Below are 20458 nucleotides of genomic sequence, written 5' to 3'. Positions count from 1 at the left end.
GTCTGTCTGTGTGTGTGTCTGTGTGTGTGTGTGTCTGTGTGTGTGTGTGTCTGTGTGTGTGTGTCTGTGTGTGTGTGTGTGTCTGTGTGTGTGTGTCTGTGTGTGTGTGTGTGTGTGTGTCTCTGTGTGTGTGTGTCTGTGTGTGTGTGTCTGTGTGTGTGTGTGTGTGTCTGTGTGTGTGTGTCTGTGTGTGTCTGTGTGTGTGTGTGTCTGTGTGTGTGTGTGTCTGTGTGTGTGTGTGTCTGTGTGTGTGTGTCTGTGTGTGTGTGTGTGTCTGTGTGTGTGTGTCTGTGTGTGTGTGTGTGTGTGTCTGTCTGTGTGTGTGTCTGTGTGTGTGTGTGTCTGTGTGTGTGTGTGTCTGTGTGTGTGTGTCTGTGTGTGTGTGTGTGTCTGTGTGTGTCTGTGTGTGTGTGTCTGTGTGTGTGTGTGTGTGTCTCTGTGTGTGTGTGTGTCTGTGTGTGTGTGTCTGTGTGTGTGTGTGTGTGTCTGTGTGTGTTGGAAAATCCTCTGGGCAGTGTCCGCCCATCCGGCACTGTGCAGAGGAGCCCAGCTCCGGGGAAAAGGCCCAGCGGGCCCCTTCCCCCCGGGAAAAAGCCCTTGGTTTCGGGATGACTTTCGCGGTCAGGGTGAGAAGGTCTCCAGCACCTGTGCAGGCTCAGCACTCTGTTCCTCAGTTTAGACATCACTCTAATTTCCCAACTCTGTACTGGCTTGTTGTTTTGGAGGTCTTTTCAGTGTGTTTGGAATAGTAGCTTCTCCTGGCATGCTGGTCCCGAGTTATTTTGCATGTGCCCCCCTACGTCTCTTCCCCTCGCTGTCTGGGGAGGTCCCCGCCCTTCACTGTCTGGAAAGCTGAGCCATTAACTCAGCCGCAGCCGGGGCCTTTACTGATACAAAAACAGCTATTAACGACAACGACTTGTAATTATCATAACAAACAAGTAACACTTCAGCAGCAGAGCAAGAGTGGTCTGACTAGTTTTTGTAACTTTTTTCTTCGGTGAGGCTGCGGAGTTGAACACCAGGAGGCGCCACGCCCTAAAGGCTCCCACGAGGACGGGAGCTGATCACTTTCAATAAAGGCATTAAAAGGAGAAAAAGTATCCTGGCCTGTTTATTTCAGTCATCTGTGCCTCAGGCAGAATAAACTGTATATAAGCTGCACGCTGGAAACACTCGGGGTGAACCTTTCAGGGGAAGCTGTCACCCTGTCGGTCGAACCTCTGGTTTCACCCAGCGCCTGTTTCCAGGACTGACACTGTCTCGATTGTGGTGGTTGCTCAAAATTCTATTTTTTGTAATTGACCCAATAAATAGTTGTTAATTTTTTTTATAAATTTGGCTATCGATTTGATCATGTATAACCTATATATATTTAAATATATATCTCACAGTAAGCCCCAGTAAGCCTTTGTTGTTATCTAACATGATTACACAAGACCAATATATTGCTTTCCGCTTCAGAAATCAACACAGGCTTGCTATAGGGTTTTTTTCTTGCCCATGTAATTTCAGATTAGTTTTATTTCTGTTCATCGATATTCATAGAAGCAAGACAGTTGCTTGATTTAAATGAGTACTGTGGCCAGGGAAGAGTTACAGGTAGTAGTAGTACAGGTAGGGATTGAGTCTACTGAATTCTTTACAGACCCTTGTACTGGAACAGCCTATTGGTACAGAGTTGCAGTCTAGTTCGAAGTGCAAAGGGTTTAGGTTTAAAATTGAATTTATGTACATAAGCCTTTAAATTGTTTTCATGACCACAGTGATTTCTCTCACAGAATCTGGTATGACTCAGTAGGTGAGGGGCAGTGGTGAGGTTCTAGACGCTTCATTTGGTATGTGTTGATGTCAGTGCAGTCAGGCAGCTTTCCTTTTTCCTTTCCCTTTTCCTTTCCTTCCCTTTCCTTTTTCCTTTCCTTTCCTTTCCTTTCCTTTCCTTTCCTTTCCTTTCCTTTCCTTTCCTTTCCTTTCCTTTCCTTTCCTATCACTTCTTCCTGCACTGGCAGATGTGATCCCAACATTCTTGGTCATTTTGTTCTGCTTTAGGTCGTGTATGCTGTATTTCCAAAGGTTTCACGTTAGAAGCTCTCAACACGGGGACAAAGATTACTGGTGACAGCATTTCTTAGCTCTGCGTTCATCGTCAGGAAGGCGTCAGTCGCTGCCGGCGCAGCCCGTGAGCCGCGCCCGCGCCGCCCGCTGCCGCGCCGGTTTGCGAACGGCCGCTCCGCCCGCGAGCGCAGCCGGGGCCGCGGGGGCGGCCCCTGCCGGCCGGCCCGGCCCCCGGAGCGAGGCCAGGAGGGAGGGAGAGAGGGCGGGCGGGTCCGCCTGTGTTGTGGGAGCGCTGCCGGGATACGCGCCGGTGCCGTGGGAGCGCCGCCGGGGTACGCGCCGGTGCTGCGGGAGCGGCGAGGGCCCGAGGGGCCGCTTGCGGACGCCGGGCGGGCGCCTCCGGCAGCCGGGGCCCCGGGCTGCCCGGGCAGGCGCCCGGCACCCTCGGGAGGGCCCCGCGGCTCCGAGCGGCGCTGGCGGCGGGGCCCGTCCGGCCGCGGGATGGACCTGGCCGTGCGGGAGCAGCTGCTCGCCGCCGAGAGCGCCGGAGGTGAGCGGGCGGCCGGCCCCTGCGGCCGCGCCACCGTCTTTAAAACGAAGTGAAATTAAAATCCGACTTCAGATAGGAAAACAGCTTGATCCTAATCTGTTTTCTAAATTCTCTTCCTAATGTGCTAACGTCGGTTACTTTAAATAGTAGGAGAGTTGTTAGTTGTTATGATGTTGCTTCATCTTAGAACTATGCCTAACTTCGAGCAACGTGTGTGTGACATTATTTTCCTTAAACGTTCTTCGTTTATTTCTGCAGAGGAGAGACTGGATGTCGTGTAGCTCATTTGAATGCAATCATGTCAGGACACCTGGAAACAAAGATTCCTTTATTCCCTTTTTTTAAATTTCAGATGTTCAGGCTTTGAAGCATGCTTACAAGTTAATCAAATCAGCCAGTGAAAGAGAATCTGCACTTAATTCAACAGATAACATCAGCACCTATTTATATGTTTTATGTGCTGAACAAGCACTTCAGGTTTGTAATTTAGGTCTTTAATCTGTATTAAATAAAAACATGTATATGATGCGCTGCATTTACAGCTGTTACAGTTACTATTTTAAATATCTCAGAACTGCCCAACAAAAGTACTACACCATTCTGGTTTTGGAGAGCAATTGTTTAAACATGCATTTTCCGTTAAAACTCTGTGATTTGTGAATTTTGTAATCGTACCCAAATTACCAAGGTGTACTGTGATATATAGAAATTTTTTTGCCGTGCATGTTTTTTTCTTGGTATGGAAAACTAAGCATTAAGCAATTTGGTTACAGCTGAAGAAAATACATTTGTGAACATCTGTACCCGGCAAAAGAACCCTAATAAAAATAATCATAACCCTGGTCGATTCTAATGATGAAAGGCTGTTGCTAATTGAAATTACTTCTATAAAATGTGGTTGAGATTTTAAAATTTGAAGTATTTGTTAATATTCAATTTATGATCATAAGTGATTGGGTTTTAAACAGGCAGTTTGTAGTAAAACTTTTTTTTTCCCCCAAGCTGATATCCAGTCAAAATCTGCCTGTGGTCTGAAAATTGAGATGTAGCACTAACAAATCCTGCTTCCTTTAAAAAAACCCCTTAAAATTATTTTAAGAATTTTTTCTTTATGTTAGCAATTGTGTTTAAAAAGGAAACACTTTTTGGATACTGTAAGCAATTCTATGACTGAATGAGTAGTTTTGTTAAATAAAGAAGCTTTTTCTGTCAAATACATTTGGAATGACAAAACTATGCCTTTCATAAATGGTAATAGGCTTATATCACAACTGGTATGCATCTCTATGGAATATTGCTTACATACTGGTAAGGAGTTAGATGTTACCCTTGATTAGGCATGCATTTAAAAAAGCTAACAATTCTTAATTATTTGCTGCAATTTTTAAAATATTGAAATGCCTTGTTTTGGTTTTAGCTGGGATATCTGGAAATTAGCAGTGATTGTCTACAGATGTATTTTAAAGGAAGATTTCCTGTGAACCAGTTTCTTGGCAGAGCATATTTGTGCCAAGGCCAGTTGCATGCTCCACGCTCTACGGATAATTTGGTGAGAAATCATGAAGGTTTTCTATATTAAGCCTGGTTTTACAGGTATTTACTACTAGGTTTTTATGTCTTGCTTTCAGTCATTTAAAATACACAAGGATAATCAGGGCTGTGCCAAAATCCAGGGAAATATATTAACAAGTAATTTGCGAGTAAACAAAACTTACCATCTGAATCAGACTAATATTTCAAATATTTTGGAGAAGACAAAAAAAGAGAAAGAGTGCTTGTACAGGTGGTTGATTGTTTTAAGTCACCCTCTTAACTTTTTACTTAAATATGATACCTTCAGACCAAATTAGCTGTAACTTGAAATAATCACAGATTTTATTTGGGAAGCATTTCATAGGCTTCTGGGAAGTGGAGGACTGAAGAGGCCCTCAGAGAGGTTGTACAGCTCATTTCTGTGGCAGTGTACTTCCATAACTGATCAGTAACATGTCCGTGTAGTACTTGGATGTGGCTTTTTGTAATGGGAGGTGGTAGCATCTCAGCAGGATACTTCTGCTTCTGTGTATTGCTTTGAGGTGTTACAATTCCCTATATATGAAAAGTAGTTTTTATCTCCCACTGCTTTTAAAATGGAGCGGGATCTGTTTTCTGTCTTCAGTATTTCACTTGTCCTTGTACTGTGATCAGTCAGCTTTGATCATCTGTAAATGATATCTAGCCCCCCAAAACAGCTTTAACAGATGTTTACCATCATAGAGTATTCCGAGTTGGAGGGGACCCACAAGGATCATCAAAGTTCAACTCCTGGCTCTGCACAGGACTACTCCAAAAATCCCACGCTGTGCCTGAGAGAATTGTTCAAATGCTCCGTGAGCTCTGTGAGCCTTGGGGCCATGACCCCTGCTCTGGGGAACCGGTTCGGTGCCCGACCATGCTCTGGGAGAAGAACCTTGTCCTGAGGCCCGGCCTGAGCGCTCCCTGGCCCAGCTGCAGGGGCTCCCTTGCATCCCTGGGCACAGAGAGCGGGGCTTGGAGCTGCCCCTCCGCTGCCTCTGGGGAGGAAGCTGCAGAGTGCAACGAGGTCTCCTCGCAGACTCCCCAGCCTGAGCAAACCAAGGGACCTCACCCAGTCCTTACGTGGCTTTCCCACTAGGCCTTTGCCATCTTTGCAGCTCATCGTTTGTGTTATTTGTGTTCACAAATATACCTAAGAAAAGTTTTAGTAGTTTCTTTGAATAATGTGTTTGAAATAACTTTCAAGCTAGAATCTTTACCCTGTTACATTTTCTGTATTGTCTTTCTTCTGTGAGCACATATGCAGAATAACTGGTCAGTGGTCACTTTAAAACTTCATGCATGTTTGAAACATCCAGTGTTCAGTTATATTTCTAAATTAACAAGCTATTCTGTCATGTTTTGTGAATCTCAATCAATATTTGCTGTTCTCTTCTTGGATCTTGCTGACTTCTTTGAAGTTAAAAATGGTGCCAGATTGTACTGTCCTGGCTTGGTTCCTTGTGTTGTTTGTCGTGTCTTTTAAGATCCACTTTGCATCAGTTGTAAAGTTTTTCACTGCTGTGTTCCTAGATGATTTATGAAAGTACGAGTCGCACAACATCTCATGCTGTGTGACTAAGTAATCATCATTCACTTTAAAAGATAAATTTGGCCTAGTTTTGATTTTCATCCTAAGGAATCCTTCTTAATTAGGATGCTTGTATTCTTAAGGGCCAAATGCAACTTCTCTACTTTAGTACATTTAATACATATTTAATCTCTGTTTTTCTCTTTATCTAGGCAGCTCCCATTTATTGCTCAGTACCCTTTTTATGGTATCCCCGAGCCCAGTAAGTCAGTCCCAATTCTCTTGGAGATTTTAGTTTCTCTTTTCTTGCATACTGTGGAGACCCCTCTGGCGTCATCCCATTCCTGCTCATTCAGCTCCACCTTGGCTTTCCTATTTGCACTGCATCCTTCTCATGCACTTACAAAAATCCCTTACAAAAAATAAAAAGGGCATGCCTGCTACAACTTCTTTTGTTGACAAACTCCTGTTGGAGCCTTTTTGAAGAAAATAATTCCTTGAGATTTTTAATGGGACAAATGAATACAACTTTTTTCCCTGCTTGATTTGCTCTTGGATATTTCTGAACTTTCTTTGCTGAAAACTTAAAAAGTATGCAGCTTTCTAGTTTTGGAACATTTCAGTCCTGATAATTAATATTTGGCAGAAATAAAGTAAGTTGAAAATACCATCTTAAAATTTAAATTCAGGAAAACTTATACATAGGCTATCAACCAGTTTTTAGTTATTCTGTTGCTATATCAACAACTTATTTTGGCAGTGTATTTTAGTTGAGATTGGTCTGAAAATAAAATTTATGAAATATGTTCATATTGAAATAGGAAAAAAATCTACTGATTTATAAAATCTATATTCAAATTGCACTTGCTTTTCTTTGTTGTGTTCTAGGAAGAGTTTGAAAAGTTTGTGCTGTTTTTTATGAAGGCAATAGATTTTGCAACCCATGAAAGAAGGTAGGCTCTACTGATGGGATTAACAGGAAGTGCTACTGATCTGTCTTTTCAATTGTTTGTCTTGATTTTCATTAGGTAGCATGGAGTTGTGTTGTTTGGGTTTTTCCTTTAGATTTTTCCTTCCATTTCGTAACTTCTGTTACTGCTGTGTGTGCTGTAACAACATAAGGAGACTGCAGTCTTACATTGACAAAATGTAAAGTCCTGTTTAAAGCTGTTAGATATCTCAGCGTTTCTTACCCTTTTATAGTTATGACCTATAGAATGAAAGCAACATGTTAGCTTATTTTTAAGTGGTGAATTATTGAGTAGAGTATAGTTGCAAGAGTTACCATATTCTTCTTGTGCTGTATTTGTCTTCTCAGTTCCTAGTCATGATTGCCTCCAATGAAAAGTCAAAGTTGCTCTTTTTAACTTCTCAGAAGTGTCTTACAGTACTCAAGCTGTACTTTTATGTTTATTCAAGTTCATGAAATACTGGATTTTTTTCATTCTTGTTTTCCCAGGTATTTTTTTTTGGTATATAATGCCTCAGTTCTTTATTGGCAACTTGTGAGGCCATTTCTAAAGCCTGGATTCCGCTATTGCCTTATTCCCAGCCTTTCACAGATCGTTACAGCATTAAACCAAATTGAAGAGCAAGACCACGAATGGCGAGCAGAACTTATGATGTAAGTTTAATTGTATTTTTTCATATGGGCATTCTGTAGTCCTTTTGGGACAGCTAGCTGAGGTAGCCTTTAATAAGGTATATTTCACTGGCCATGTTGTAGCTGTATTTATTGTGAAAAGCTTAATTAATAACTTTTTAAAGAGACATAAATGTACTGAACGTAAAAAGATGCTTCATTTCTGTCTTTACTTTAAGCTTGAAGTTTTAATGACAGAGACAGCAGTGCCCTAGACCGGATCTGAAGTTTCACAGTAATTTTGGATGTAGTGTTTGAGTCGTTGATAGTAATTGGAAATAAATGGTGTATAAATAGCAATGTATTGCCATTCTCACATTTCCTGAGCAAAGCTGGAGCATAAACCTTGAGATAACTGTACTGAAAAAACCATTTTTATGTGCAAAAGGAGCAGTGTCTATGTAATTTTTCAAGGCCCCACAACCTTTTGGCAGAGATGTTTTGATCCCCTTTTCAACTGACTGATTCCAGCTCCTCTTGCACTCCTACCACAGTTTTTTCCCTTTCTCTCAGTGAAATATTCTGTTTCTGTGGTCTGTGACTGTGGTTTATTGCTATGTAGCATTTTCTTTATGAACTGAAACTGGAGGGAATTAACAAAACATTCCAAGGGGTGTGCTAAGGACTATCTGTAATACCATGCATGCAGTTTCCTGGTATCAAACTTTTGCTGGGGCATTGATGAAAACAAACAAATGCACAGTGTGTTTGTGTTATAAAACTAATGGTTGTATTTTTTTTTTAAGTTGTATTTCTTAATAAATTTTTTTAAATTATGATTGTTGGTTTTGTTAATTTATGTTGTGGAGTCACAGGCTCTTTTTCAGTCAAATCAGATAAAGTATAGAAAATCCAGTAGATATGTTGCTGTTTCCAGCATGAATAGTTTTCTTTTGCTAAATGGCTTTGAAATACCAGCTTTTACAGTAGTTAAGGGAGAATCTTAAAATACATATCACAGAAATTTTTTTTTATACACTTTTAAATAATTAATCTTTTTAATTCCAAGTATCTTGTTGAGAAAAGTTTTCACAAAAAACCTCCAAATTTTCCAAGATTCTTATTGTGATCTTCACTAAATATGTGTATATATCTGGAAGAAGCAAAAATGTAGAAATTAGAAGGTCTCTTTTTTCTTGAGTCAATGCTTTATAGCACTAATTGCTTGTAGGGCATTTAGAAGTGGTATCTTGAGTACAAAGAGTGTTTAAAAATGTAACTAAGGATTATTTTGGAAAGTGTTAATAAATGTTTAATACATTTATTTGATCTGCAGAAATTTACTCGAGTGCTTCCTTGATGCTTCAAAACTGAAAGAAGCAAAAGAGTTTTCATCTGCTGCAGCAGCCTTTATTAAGGAAAATGTTCCAGATAAATACTCTCAAATATTTTCTTTAATGGTAATGATGAAAAATATTTTAAATTCCCACTAAGACAGGAGCTCTCTCTACCTTTCATAAGATCATAGTTATAATTGTTATATGTTTTCTTCATTTAAATTTTGTGATCTACCAAACAATTCAGTACATATGCAGAGATTTTCACTAATTGTATATTTTTGATACTATAAGCTAAAGAGCTCCTTGCTACTCCTTGTTCTTTTGACACATCATAATATAATGGGAATAACTGTGGCTAACCCTAAAAATTCTGTTTGGGACTAATTACTGTAGAAAGAGAAGGTGTAGTAAGGGCAGTTTAACCTGACTTATGCCACTGAGGGCATATTTAGTATCTATTTAGTATTTCTCATGCTGATAAATACTTCATTGATTCACCTTGAACCCTTCAAATAATTCTGAAAATTTGAGGATATGACAATAGTTCACATTTCTTGCATGCCCTTAATTTAGGAAATAAGAGGGCAAAAACAAATGTGGCAAAAGCAGAAAAAGGCAAATAAAACTCAGAAGTTGTGTGCAGGCATATTTTCTTTCATTCTGCTACACTGTCAGTTGTCTTCTTCTGTCTGCTTCGCAATCACTGCATTCCAAAAGTGTATGTTTACATTACAAATTTCTCTAAGGTTTGAATTAAGAGAACCAATATGCAGCACCCCAGAGGTGTGATAATAATGAAAGAATCACCCTGGGGCAAGCTTGAAATTGCTTTTGTGTTTTGATAAGAATTATTGAGCGGAGCAGAGCCGTTTGACAGTGTCCTTAAAGAGAAGAATGAAGTGGTTGTAAAGCTGTGCTGGGCTACAGAAGTCTGATCCAAGCTGTGCAGTGCTTTAGGGGCAGCAGTGCTGCAACCCTCAGTGTTCCAGAGCAGCTTCAGTAATCAGTTTGGATGGCTGTGCACACTCAGCGTGAGAGTCAGAGCAAATGACCTGCGCACTGCTAATGTGTAACTCTACAGCTGAATTGAAGGAACTGCAGTTTATTGTAAAGTCTTAACAATATTTTTTTCCCTGCCTGTAATATATAGGTACAGATAAAATTTAATTGTTTGTCTCAGCTGGATGAGATGATTTCAGAATGAATTCTACCACAGCGTGTTAAAAATGCAATAATTAGGATTCTAACTCAGAAGGCAGTTCCACATTTATATTTCTGCTTATAGTTCCGATCCTGACTCTTGGGAGGTCAGTATAGCTCTACTGGGTGATATTTGTATTATCTGTGCAGAACAACATAGATTATGATAGTAGCCACATTGCCCTTAAAGTCTATGAAAACAGTCTACATACCTGCTTCATTTTAGCCCTGTTGAGTGTTGGTCTTTTGCTAATTTAATCAAATAATAATTACATAATTATTTTATAGGTATATCACAAACTAATGGATATTTCCCAGGTAGAGAAGGAGACACAAAATTCCACCTGTCTTTCAGTTATTTATAAAATGCAGGTGTTAAAGTTGTAAGTATGAAAATGTGTCCTTTCACTTGTGCTTTGATGCTGCGTGTTACAGAGCTAGGATCAGGTTCAGGGATCCCACATGCTTGTAGAAAAAATCAGCTGCAGAGTTTAATTCCTCAGAAGGAAAATCACGAAAGTTTGGGTAGCAACAGCCAAGTCTGTCTAAACAGTCTCATCAAAAAAGTGAGCTAGCTCTTTGGGAATGTAGGGATTAGTATGTTGTACAGATATTGCCAGGAGAAAGAATTTTGGAGTCTGAAAGACATTTTAATATCAAATGGACTCCAGTTCCATCGCCAAGCTGTGTACAAGAAAGTAAAGATGAAGTGGGGAAATCACCTAAAATACAATGTACAAATCATGGAGCATAACGCTTTTAAAATGCTTTACATTTTAAAGGTGTAAGAAAAATTTGAAAATTAGACTTCATAGCAAAATCTCATGTAATTTTTTTCAGTGTCTCAAGATTTCCTCATTTTAAAAATATTATTTTCTTGCTAGCAGTGGATTAACCTCTACTGACATTATGGAAATGGAGTCTTACACACCTGTTTTTGTTCTTCTGAAAAAAAATTAAATAAAATTTTCTGTCTGAAATATTAATTCACATACTGAAGTTAGGTTTTATAGATTTTTTTTTTCTTGATATTTCAATATCCAGGTAGGCCACTGATACCTTGGAATAAGAACCATCCATTCTGAAGTTAGGAGAGTTATTTCAAATTTTTAATGCAATAACCTTTCTCACAAAGATTATGACCCAATTCCTCATATGTTGCAGGAAGTGGGACACAAATGTGTTTCCAAGTGACGCCACCGCAAATCTGAATTCTTTATATGTGCTTTTGAAACAATGTGATGTACCTCCAGCGTCTGTTCTCAATGTGAAGTGAGTTTTATTTGTCATAGCCCCTTGGAAATTGATGATGATGCTGATCCTGCTTCCATTCAAGTCTGTCAAAATTCCTGATGACCTTGCAGAGATTGAACTCCTACTTAGTTGTTTGTGTTGTGTTAAAACATAGGTCATCTTAAAAAAGGACAAAATCCTATTAAGCTTTATGACAGAACCCAAGATTAAATATCTTTCTCCATGCAACTGTTTGTATAAAGTGATTAAATCTTCCCATAATAATTTCTTTTTGATAAAACGAGATTTTTAGAAGGTCTTAAAATTGACACGTATTTCAGACTGTAGTTAATTTTTAACTTCTACTGGAGCCCTTCCCAACTCTTCAGCATAAGTTTGAAATACTAAACTGATCACTATTCCAATAGTTACATCACAGCTGTTACATATGGAAGTAATATCACATTTTTACTTGTTAAGGTAACACTCTTTGACAATATTCAGGTGTCTCATCACTTCTCCTGTTCCAGACAGTGCACTGTGCTCATCTGGTTATTTACAGACATCCAAACAGTTACAAAATATTCTCCATCTCTGTGTCTGTGTTCTTAGTTCCAGAGTAGTAGACTTAACACCTATGTGGGCCAGTTCATTGAATTGTATTTACAAAATTTTCTGCAATCTGAAGTTTCTTACTTCTCCATGTCTGTGCTTCATGCATTTAATTCTGTATTTCTTGTCTTCTTCGGGGACTGTTTGTGCAGACTGCAAAGGAGTATGCTAATTTTATTTTCCATAAACAGATTAACTTTTGTATTTTTCAGGTAGCCAACTTTGAACTCTTTCTTTTTTCCTTGTTAACTGTGAGCATTGCTAGTATAATTATAATATTGATAGTTATAATATTTAACATTATAATAATAATTCCTGTAATATTCATATGACTTCAAGGTTTTCAGATGCATTGCATAGTTACTTTCAAAGAGTGTTTTTTTGATTCCATGGAAGAACAATATCAAAATCTCTGAATTTATTTTCTTTTGTATTTTTGAAGGATTCCTTTGATTCTGGAATTAGCTCGTTTTTCTCTGAAAGTAAACTGCACTGACCTTGCAGGTCGTTGTATACTTGATTTGAAGAGTGCACCAATTACTGTAAGTTTTAATTATGTGAGTTTGGATTTTTGGATTTTTTTTTATACACACACCCACACTCCCATACCCCTTTTGTGGTTACATTTAAAAAATAGTAGTAATGATTCTACGGTGTTCTGTCCATCTGTGTATTGTTTATATATTCATTGATACATAATTATTGTGATACTTGATGTCTTCCTAAACTAGAGAAGTAGTTGCAAGGTCAGAAAGTCGGCCGTGGGTAAACTCAGGTAATTAGCAGTACAGTTTATTTTGGCAAATAAATATTAACTGTAAATTTTTGCTATGTTTTTAAAATGTTACCTATGCAAGAATGATAGAAGTTAACTTCTATGATTAGAAGTTAAACTCCAATTTCTGTTATAATGATCCCACTTAGAGTTACTCATAAAATTCAAGTTATCCTCACAGATTTTTTTTTTTTAATTCCAAGTGTCTGATTCAGGCTCATTATTCTGAACATTTCCTGAAAGTCTAAAATCATACACAAATCCATAGCATTCCACTGGAAGATGTGTTTAAATCCCTAGATCAAAGATTCACAAGGATTTAATCTAAGTATTTCTGTAGACAGTAGTGGGGAATATCTGTTGTGTGGCAGCAACAGAGAAACTTGCTTTCTATTTCAGTGCTCTGCATTGGAGTTAATGTGTTTTTAAGTGACCATCTGATTGCTCAGCATCACTTGACAATGATTTCTTGTTACAGTAGACTTAAGGAAAATCTTATGTCAAAATTTCAGTTCCTTGTCTTTTGCCAAGTACTGGCAAATTTCTCAATCATAACATGAATTCCATCTTGGTGTGTATTTGTCATTAAGTTTTTCATGATCTCTTTTCAAGTCATGGGGATGTTCAGTTACCAAAGGTCATGCTGAGTGATTTGATAATAGCTCATAATGAATTAGGAATGGAGAGGTTGTCTAAATTTCCTTACTACACCAATTTAACCCAAATACAGCATAACTTAGGTGTTTCTATGATCCATACATAGAATTTATATGATTTAATAGTCAGCTCTTTCCTAAGCTGTTAGAAGTCTAAGCTCCTTTTTTGCTTAAAAGTTTCACTGCCCGTCAAACTGAATCCTTTCTGTCTTGACTCGTGCCTGTTTATTCCAAGCATGTGCCTTTTTAATAGCATTAATGAGTCAATGGGAGAAGGCAGATTTCAGTCAGGTATTGTGGTAGTGGAGAGGCCCTGGCTCAGGCTGCTCAGAAATGCTGTGGCTGCCCACGCCTGGAAGTGTTCAGGGTCAGGTGGGATGGGGTTTGGGGCGTATTGGGGTACTGGAAGGTGTCCTTGCCCTAGCAGGGCGTTGGAACTGGATGGGGACTGGGGCCCTTTCCAACCCGAGCCATTCTGTGATTCTATCGGAACTTAAATCAAATTACAGTATAGGAGGATCAGGTGTACACTGTTTTTCTTACTGCAAATTCTGGCAATGAGCAGCTTAAAAGTTATTTTGCACCTTCCAGTGAGTGTTAAGGGACTGCAGTTCAAACAACAAATTCCATTCCCTTTGTATCATTGCAGTTAACTCACTATTATGGTGGGATTTTCAGTAGGAAAGTACAGTGCTGTGTTACTGTAATTGCATGGGTTTAACCTTTATGATATTTCTTTTTAATTATTAAAATTAGCATTTTGTGTATTAATACTTTGTAGGAGCAAGGGAAACTTATTGAGATAGAATGTCTGGAATATGAATATGAAATGAAGAAAGATGGCACTGAATTTGTGACTTATACCAAAGGAGTTGTTGAGGTACATTCTTGAACTTTGAGAAAAAAGTAAAAGTTTTCATTTGTTAAATGTGGAATATTGCATTTGACTGTGTCTCTTAATTACATTATACTGATAAGGAATTCTTTTAACCTTTATACTCTTTTAAATTGAATTTTCAATAAGCAAATGGGGAAATATAAACCATAGTTGTGTGTTGCTCCCTTAAGTTTTCTGTCTGACTGTAAAGGTTCGTAATATTTTGCTTTCCAAGAGCAAAGATGGTAGCATTGAGGCATGTTTTCATATTTTGCCTTTATGGGGCCTCTTTTCATGGAACATCTTGGGTTGCGAAGGACCACTAGGGATCATTGAGTCCATCTCAACTGTGATTGCCTGTTATGGTCAATGTAATACAAATTCTTACGTCAGAAATGTGGATTGTTCCTGATCACACTGGGAAGGATTTTCTTGAATTTCTGTGGTTGGTTGGCTCAGTTGTAATTCTGACCATCAAAGTCAGAAGCCTAAATATCAATATTATTAATGGTGTTAGAGAGATACCTGCAATGAGCAGTTTACACCAGTTGTTAGTCACCTTAAGTTCCTTCAGTGGGAAGTAGGAATAAGTTTAATGAAACTTGGTAGTGCAAAGACTTACTCCTATCTAGGACTATAACAATTTTGGAGTTCAGACATTCCACTGACCTTTTGAAAGAACACCCTCTTGTTATGAATTCTTCATAATATGAAGCACTACTAATAGTAAATGTAAAACAAGATATTTAGGTATTCCTAATTTTTAAGTCTACAGTGTATGCAATTGGAGAGGGATTTTGTTTGATTTTTTACAGATTTTTTTTTTTTTTTACTTGCATAACCTCTAAAAATAATGTAATAAATTACAAGTCTGTTACTGTAGATAATATTGGCTTCTAGATTTAATAAGAACCAAGTTTAATTGACAGTATGGCAAATTCCATTATTAATATTTCTTTTTTTCTCTTTGGTGCTGCATCTGTAGCTGAATTTGAAAAAAACCCCAAAGTGGCTAAACCTTCTGAATTCACAGATATTCACAATTATCAATTTTTGTTTATCATAAGAATGGGGAGTAGCTGACAGACTTCTGCCAGAAATATGTGATAGCAGCCTGGAGCATCTAAAAGAAATACTTTCCAAAGTTTGCTGACTGAGGGACTGCTTTCTACTGAAAACAGTCCTAAGATTAAAATTTTGAGGAACATGTAAGAAATTCTATTTATTTATGCAGTGGTGCTAATTAATTATTCATGTATGTAGGCTCAGCTGAAATTGATCAAAAATCTTGAATTAACATTAAAACGTGCCATTCAGCTGGGAGATCCTGGCGTGATTCAGGTTGTTTGTGCAACCCAGTGGAATCTGTGCTTGCCACTACTACAACACAATTTGCACCAACATCTGCGAAAGCCATTGATCTCAGTTGCTGATGTCCTTGAGGAGATTGACAGGTAATTTTCAATGCTGTGTAGTATTTTGAAAGGTCTCAAAGCATCAAACTCATTTAAAACCTCAACCTTAATATCTGTGATATTAAGTGTCTTTGAGAATTTTCCACTAGCTTGTAATAAATGCGTGCCTGCATGTTGCATACATTTCCCTGTTAATCATCTAAATATAGGTTCCTTTCAGGCACAATCTTACACTGTTTAATGACCTGTAACAAATATTGAAATACTTTAGGAATTGAAAAATAATTAATCAAAATTATGTGAGAAAATTCCAAAGCTGCAGCATAAGTGTTGGACTGTGGTCTAGATTCTTGTGTTAACATTGCTTTTGTTGGTTACAAAAATAAAATTTTAAAAATTGCTTCTGAAAAAAATCATGGCTTCTATAGTATATGTCAAAAAAGACTTACAAGATACTACTTTTGTATCTTTGATGATAGTTTCAATGTTTTAAAAATTTTTTTCCAGTTGTATAAAGAGTGGATATACTCTTTACACTATATTGTATTGCTGTGCTGTTGTTCTGTTTCCATATAGAGAATTCAAGATCAGCATAGGCAACTTTGAAATTTGTACTAAATGTTAGTAATGAGAGTTTTTCTCTGAAAGCCTGCAGGAGAGATGAGGGTTTGAGAGTATGTCACATGTATATTCTTAACAATCCAGCAGACTCAGCCTCAATTCTGATGTGGTACTGTCTCTAGAGACTGAATGAAGTAATTTGTGTCTATTAATTTGCCTGTCTTAATTTTTGGTTTGATAGCAACATTAATTGTGGCTACTTGCTCAGTCAGGCTGGCTCTGATGTGGACATACATTAGTTCTGTGGCATGATATTTGATAGGCTTGAAAACCTTTTTTCTCTCTCTTTTTCATAACATTGCTTAAATTTATCTGATTTTTTGTTTTTCTTCCTGAAAATAATCAATAGTATTATGTAGAGGTCTGAACTGTCGTGAGCAGCCTCCTGGAGCAGGTGATGGATAGGGAGCTGGGCGTACCTGAGGCTGGAGAACATGCAGTTTTTGGTGAAGGCATGCTGGCTTCATAGAGTGAAGTCAACAACACCTGGGTAGAGACCGTACTTAGAGTGAATGTGTGTGCCTGAGGTGAGCCCCATCTTTGAAAGAGCTGAGCAAATATGACCAGGGCTCCAGTTTCAGGAGTATTAGCATCTACTTAAATGTTAGGAGCAGAGAGTGAACTTTTGTCAGAAGTCCTTATTCAGCACATTATAGTTTCTCTGTCAGTTAACTACTTTTGAAAACCTCTTCACCTAAGCAGTACTGAAAAAGAGTTCTACAGATATATAAAGACCAGTTAGTCCACAAGATGGATGTGTTGCATTCTCCTACAGGGTCAATGAAAATAATATGCAGTTAAATTTTCTTACTAATTTCAGTTAAAAAGGCATGGTAGTGAAAATTAAAGCAACAAGTCAGTTAAAAAGAGAATATCAATTTTGATACTGGAGTCGCTTTTAATTACTGAGTTTCACCTTTGAGTGAGTTTTTGGTCTAAGAATTTTAGTGTGCTTTATTTTAACAGTTTACACTTAAATTTGTAATCCTTAGCATGTTGATTTTACTGCGTTGTCAAGTTCATATGGAAATAGCTCGTATTGAAGAAGATGGGGATAGACTAGAGGCTGCTGTGGAACATTTGCAAAAAGCTATGCACCTGAACAGCAGTGGGCAGTACCAAGAGCATCTGAGACTGAGCCTTAACCGCCTTCGTTTGAGTGCTATGCTGTACGAGTCACCTGAGCATCTGGAGGATCAGGCAGTAATGCTGATTGAGCAGGTGAGCGTGGAGAACAAACTCGGTACCTGGAATAGGCTTGCTTATTAAATTCCAGCAGACTGCTGTTTAGTAGAACTGCATATTCGTGGAGCCAGCATCAGTTTGTTTTCAGCAAACTGTCGTTGCTTTGTTGCCTTGAAGTGGTTGTGGTGCTTCACAGTCTGAAGATCATAGTAAAGGATTTTTTCCCCCATTCTTTCAAAGTTTATTTCTTGGGAAAGGCAGAGAGCTATTAATTAGCAAAAATATCAGCAAAAAAAAAAAATAGCAGTTGTCAATAATTAGGATTTCATTGCATGAAACCGTTTTATTTAATGAGAAGCACAGTGTCCAAATTGCTAAACATCCTTGCTGGCTATGAGATAAATCAGTATCATATGACTCTCACAAATGCCACTAAATAATATACTCTACAGTCACAATATGGGCACTGTCAAGAGTGACTCCATCTAATTCTGTTGTGCTGCCTTAGCACCTGAACAAAAATCATACTGGCAACTGATTGTTTTCCTGGTTCAAATGCTTTTCCGTGCAAGCTTACTCAGTTTAAATGTTGCATCAAAAACCCCATGCCCCCTCTGACTTTAGTTAGTTCTTAGCAGACAGGGATCTTTTTCTATTTTATAGCAATTCCTAGCCACTGCACACTGGATATGTTACTGTTGGTTGTGAATAAATTCTGTTCTTTGTTTGGAAAGGTATAACATAATGTCAGGTTATATACTGAGGAATATATTGTAAAGATTCATGAGAAGCAGAAACGGCACTTCATATTAAATTATCTGTGGTGTAATCATGGATATCAACAGAAGTTCCACAGTCACTTTCAATCACAGTCATGCTGTAGAATTATGTGTAAGATACCTAGAGATACACAAGTCTATGGGTATTTTTTTGGTAGTTGCAAGTTATATGATGTATATTCTGTTATGTTTAGTAAATAAGATCTAGTTGGAATATAAAATGAGCATTATGACAATGAGTTCTTTTCTTTCTGCAGGCTAAAAGGGGAAAACAAAAGGATAATATGAGGAAAAAGAGATCACTTCTGGTACGTGCAGGTCTTGCATTAGCTCCTGACACATTTCAAATAGTCCTTGACAGTGAAAATGAAGCTAAAGGTAAAGTACGTGAGTGTGACTAAAAGTTTCTAACTTTGCTTTGCACATTCTTAAAGGCTGGACATTGCATCTGGTGGCAACATAGAGGGAATATTACAATACAGATGAAGTGATAGTTCTGCTGAATTCTGTGGCAGACTTCCTATTATTTTCATTAGGGATAAAAATGTTGTATGGTGATACTGGAAAAGGTGTTGATTTCCCCTCCAAATTCCTCTGAATCCCACTGTTGTGCTGTAGTGTGGTGTAAGTAGTTCTATTTTCACTAGGTACAATTCCTGGATGTTTTTAACCAAGGTCATTTTTAAGTGGTGTTTTCAGAAATTTCATGCAATAATACCCAATGTTAATTACACCAGGTATTCTTTCTATATTGTACTGGTTTTTCTCTTCTAAAATCTTGCCTTTGAGAGCTCTAGTTTTGCACAGAGATTTAGGTGGGAATTCATTGATTACTTTCTAAAACATGCAACATAAATGGATACATTCCTTACGCCCCACACAGAAAAACAAAATCAGTTTGTGATTATACAGCTTCTGGTTGAGGAAGAGTGGGCAGGGAACACACTTTCCAGATTGCTTAAACTATTTTGTACTATCGTGGCAATAAATGAAGTGTGTGTATGTGACTAATTTTACTAACTTTGAGTAAAACCGGTGTACTCTAGCAGAGCTTGTGCTGGAGGCAGGGAATGCTACAGGAAGCTCTGCTGCTTCCAGAGCAGATGTGTGTGCTGTGGAACACCACGCTCTCTGTTCAGCCAGGTCACAAAGTTCACCTTTCATATCCCCATTTCAAACTCGACCAACTAATCACTTAGAAGCCAGAGTCATATTTACAGATCAACCATTCGACTCTGTGCAGTCCTTTTAAGAATGTGAAGACTATAGTGCTGGAAAACATTTTCATAGATTATTTAAAGTGATATAATTTATCGTATTTGTGAAATGAAGAGAATTAAAATCGTGGACATCTCCTTGCTGTTAAATTTCAACTTGAAAACTGTACAATTACTTTTGAGATTCCTCTGAGAATAAATCTGAGCACACATTAGCCTTCCAGGCTGAATCTTTAAAATGAGTGAGATTATTACAACATTGAAGCTATTACAAGACTTCTTTTGACATAATATTTATATCATTTTGTTCTGAAAATTTTCAGTTGTTTCTTAGGCTGTCATCCAAGCAGTGAGTTTTTGCTTTTTCTATGACTTAAGTTGCCATAAGCTTATACATGTGCATTGAAGGAGTAAGAAAATACACATGCAAATTTATTACATTAAATGTACATAGGACAGAGCATCAGATTTATATGGTTATTTTTTCTTTTCAGTTGCATGAAAAAACTTTAGATTTTCAGATTGAGTGTGTACTTTACACACATGGTTCACTTGCTCTTGAATGAACCTAACGAGAGCACTACATGTCCTGTAAGAAAAGTGGCCTATTTAAGATATTTGGGCACTAAACAAGCATAGATCAGTTTTGGATGGGACAACTGTATTTCAAGATACAGGAAAAAACCAAAATAGATGTTGGTAGAATACACGATGGTTGGTTTTATGTTGGTTGGTTGGTTTGGGGAAAGCTTGATGGAATGAGAAAAGGGCTGGATTTTGAGTGTTTCAGCAAGGAATTATGTGTCTAATTCCTTGCCATTCTTGTGGATTTAAAAATTTCTAATATATAAAAAACTACCGTTATTTTTATTTCTTCACCAAGTTTTCTCAGGTAAAAGTAATAGTCAAATAAGCTACCTCTGTGCAAAAGCCCAACATCATACCAAAAGTGTGAAGAAAGTTGATGAACATTTGAAACACTTAAAAAATGGAAATGGCAGAGAAAGGTAATTGCTACAGACCAGAAGCGTCTCTTTCATCTTTTGTAGAAGTCTTTAAGAGGAAAGGTTCTGTCTCTGAGGTTTTTAGTGGATGGTACCTTGTAAGAGGTTGAATATTTCAGCCTCTGGCAACATAATTTCGTGTTCAGAAAGCTCCGTTATATTTCCATGCTATGCAGAATTTTATTCTTTCCCTGTTTCTAATCTGCTCTCTCACATGTGCACTTAAACTCACCTGTTCTATTGATATGAGCCCAACCTACAGAGGGGTGTGT

The 20458-nt window shown here is 37.9% G+C and overlaps 1 protein-coding gene across 1 annotated transcript in view; it reads left to right on the top strand.

Moving 5' to 3' along the window:
- The window catches only part of CFAP46 (cilia and flagella associated protein 46), a 75173-nt gene that overhangs the window by 1310 nt on the left and 53405 nt on the right, over nt 1–20458 (top strand). Inside the window, exons 2-16 of the mRNA XM_058811010.1 lie at nt 516–626; nt 2086–2605; nt 2958–3082; nt 4023–4154; nt 6579–6643; nt 7150–7314; nt 8609–8732; nt 10101–10195; nt 10977–11084; nt 12100–12199; nt 13870–13968; nt 15229–15419; nt 16994–17222; nt 18223–18343; nt 20066–20189. Of these exons, the coding sequence (XP_058666993.1) occupies nt 516–626; nt 2086–2605; nt 2958–3082; nt 4023–4154; nt 6579–6643; nt 7150–7314; nt 8609–8732; nt 10101–10195; nt 10977–11084; nt 12100–12199; nt 13870–13968; nt 15229–15419; nt 16994–17222; nt 18223–18343; nt 20066–20189 (2309 nt within the window). The remainder of the gene's footprint in view (nt 1–515; nt 627–2085; nt 2606–2957; nt 3083–4022; nt 4155–6578; nt 6644–7149; nt 7315–8608; nt 8733–10100; nt 10196–10976; nt 11085–12099; nt 12200–13869; nt 13969–15228; nt 15420–16993; nt 17223–18222; nt 18344–20065; nt 20190–20458) is intronic.

Source organism: Ammospiza caudacuta, chromosome 9 (assembly GCF_027887145.1).
Source record: "Ammospiza caudacuta isolate bAmmCau1 chromosome 9, bAmmCau1.pri, whole genome shotgun sequence".
NCBI classification, from domain to species: domain Eukaryota; kingdom Metazoa; phylum Chordata; class Aves; order Passeriformes; family Passerellidae; genus Ammospiza; species Ammospiza caudacuta.
The sequence above is the reverse complement of the archived record's forward strand: the minus strand, read 5'-3'. Positions and strand labels throughout refer to the sequence as shown.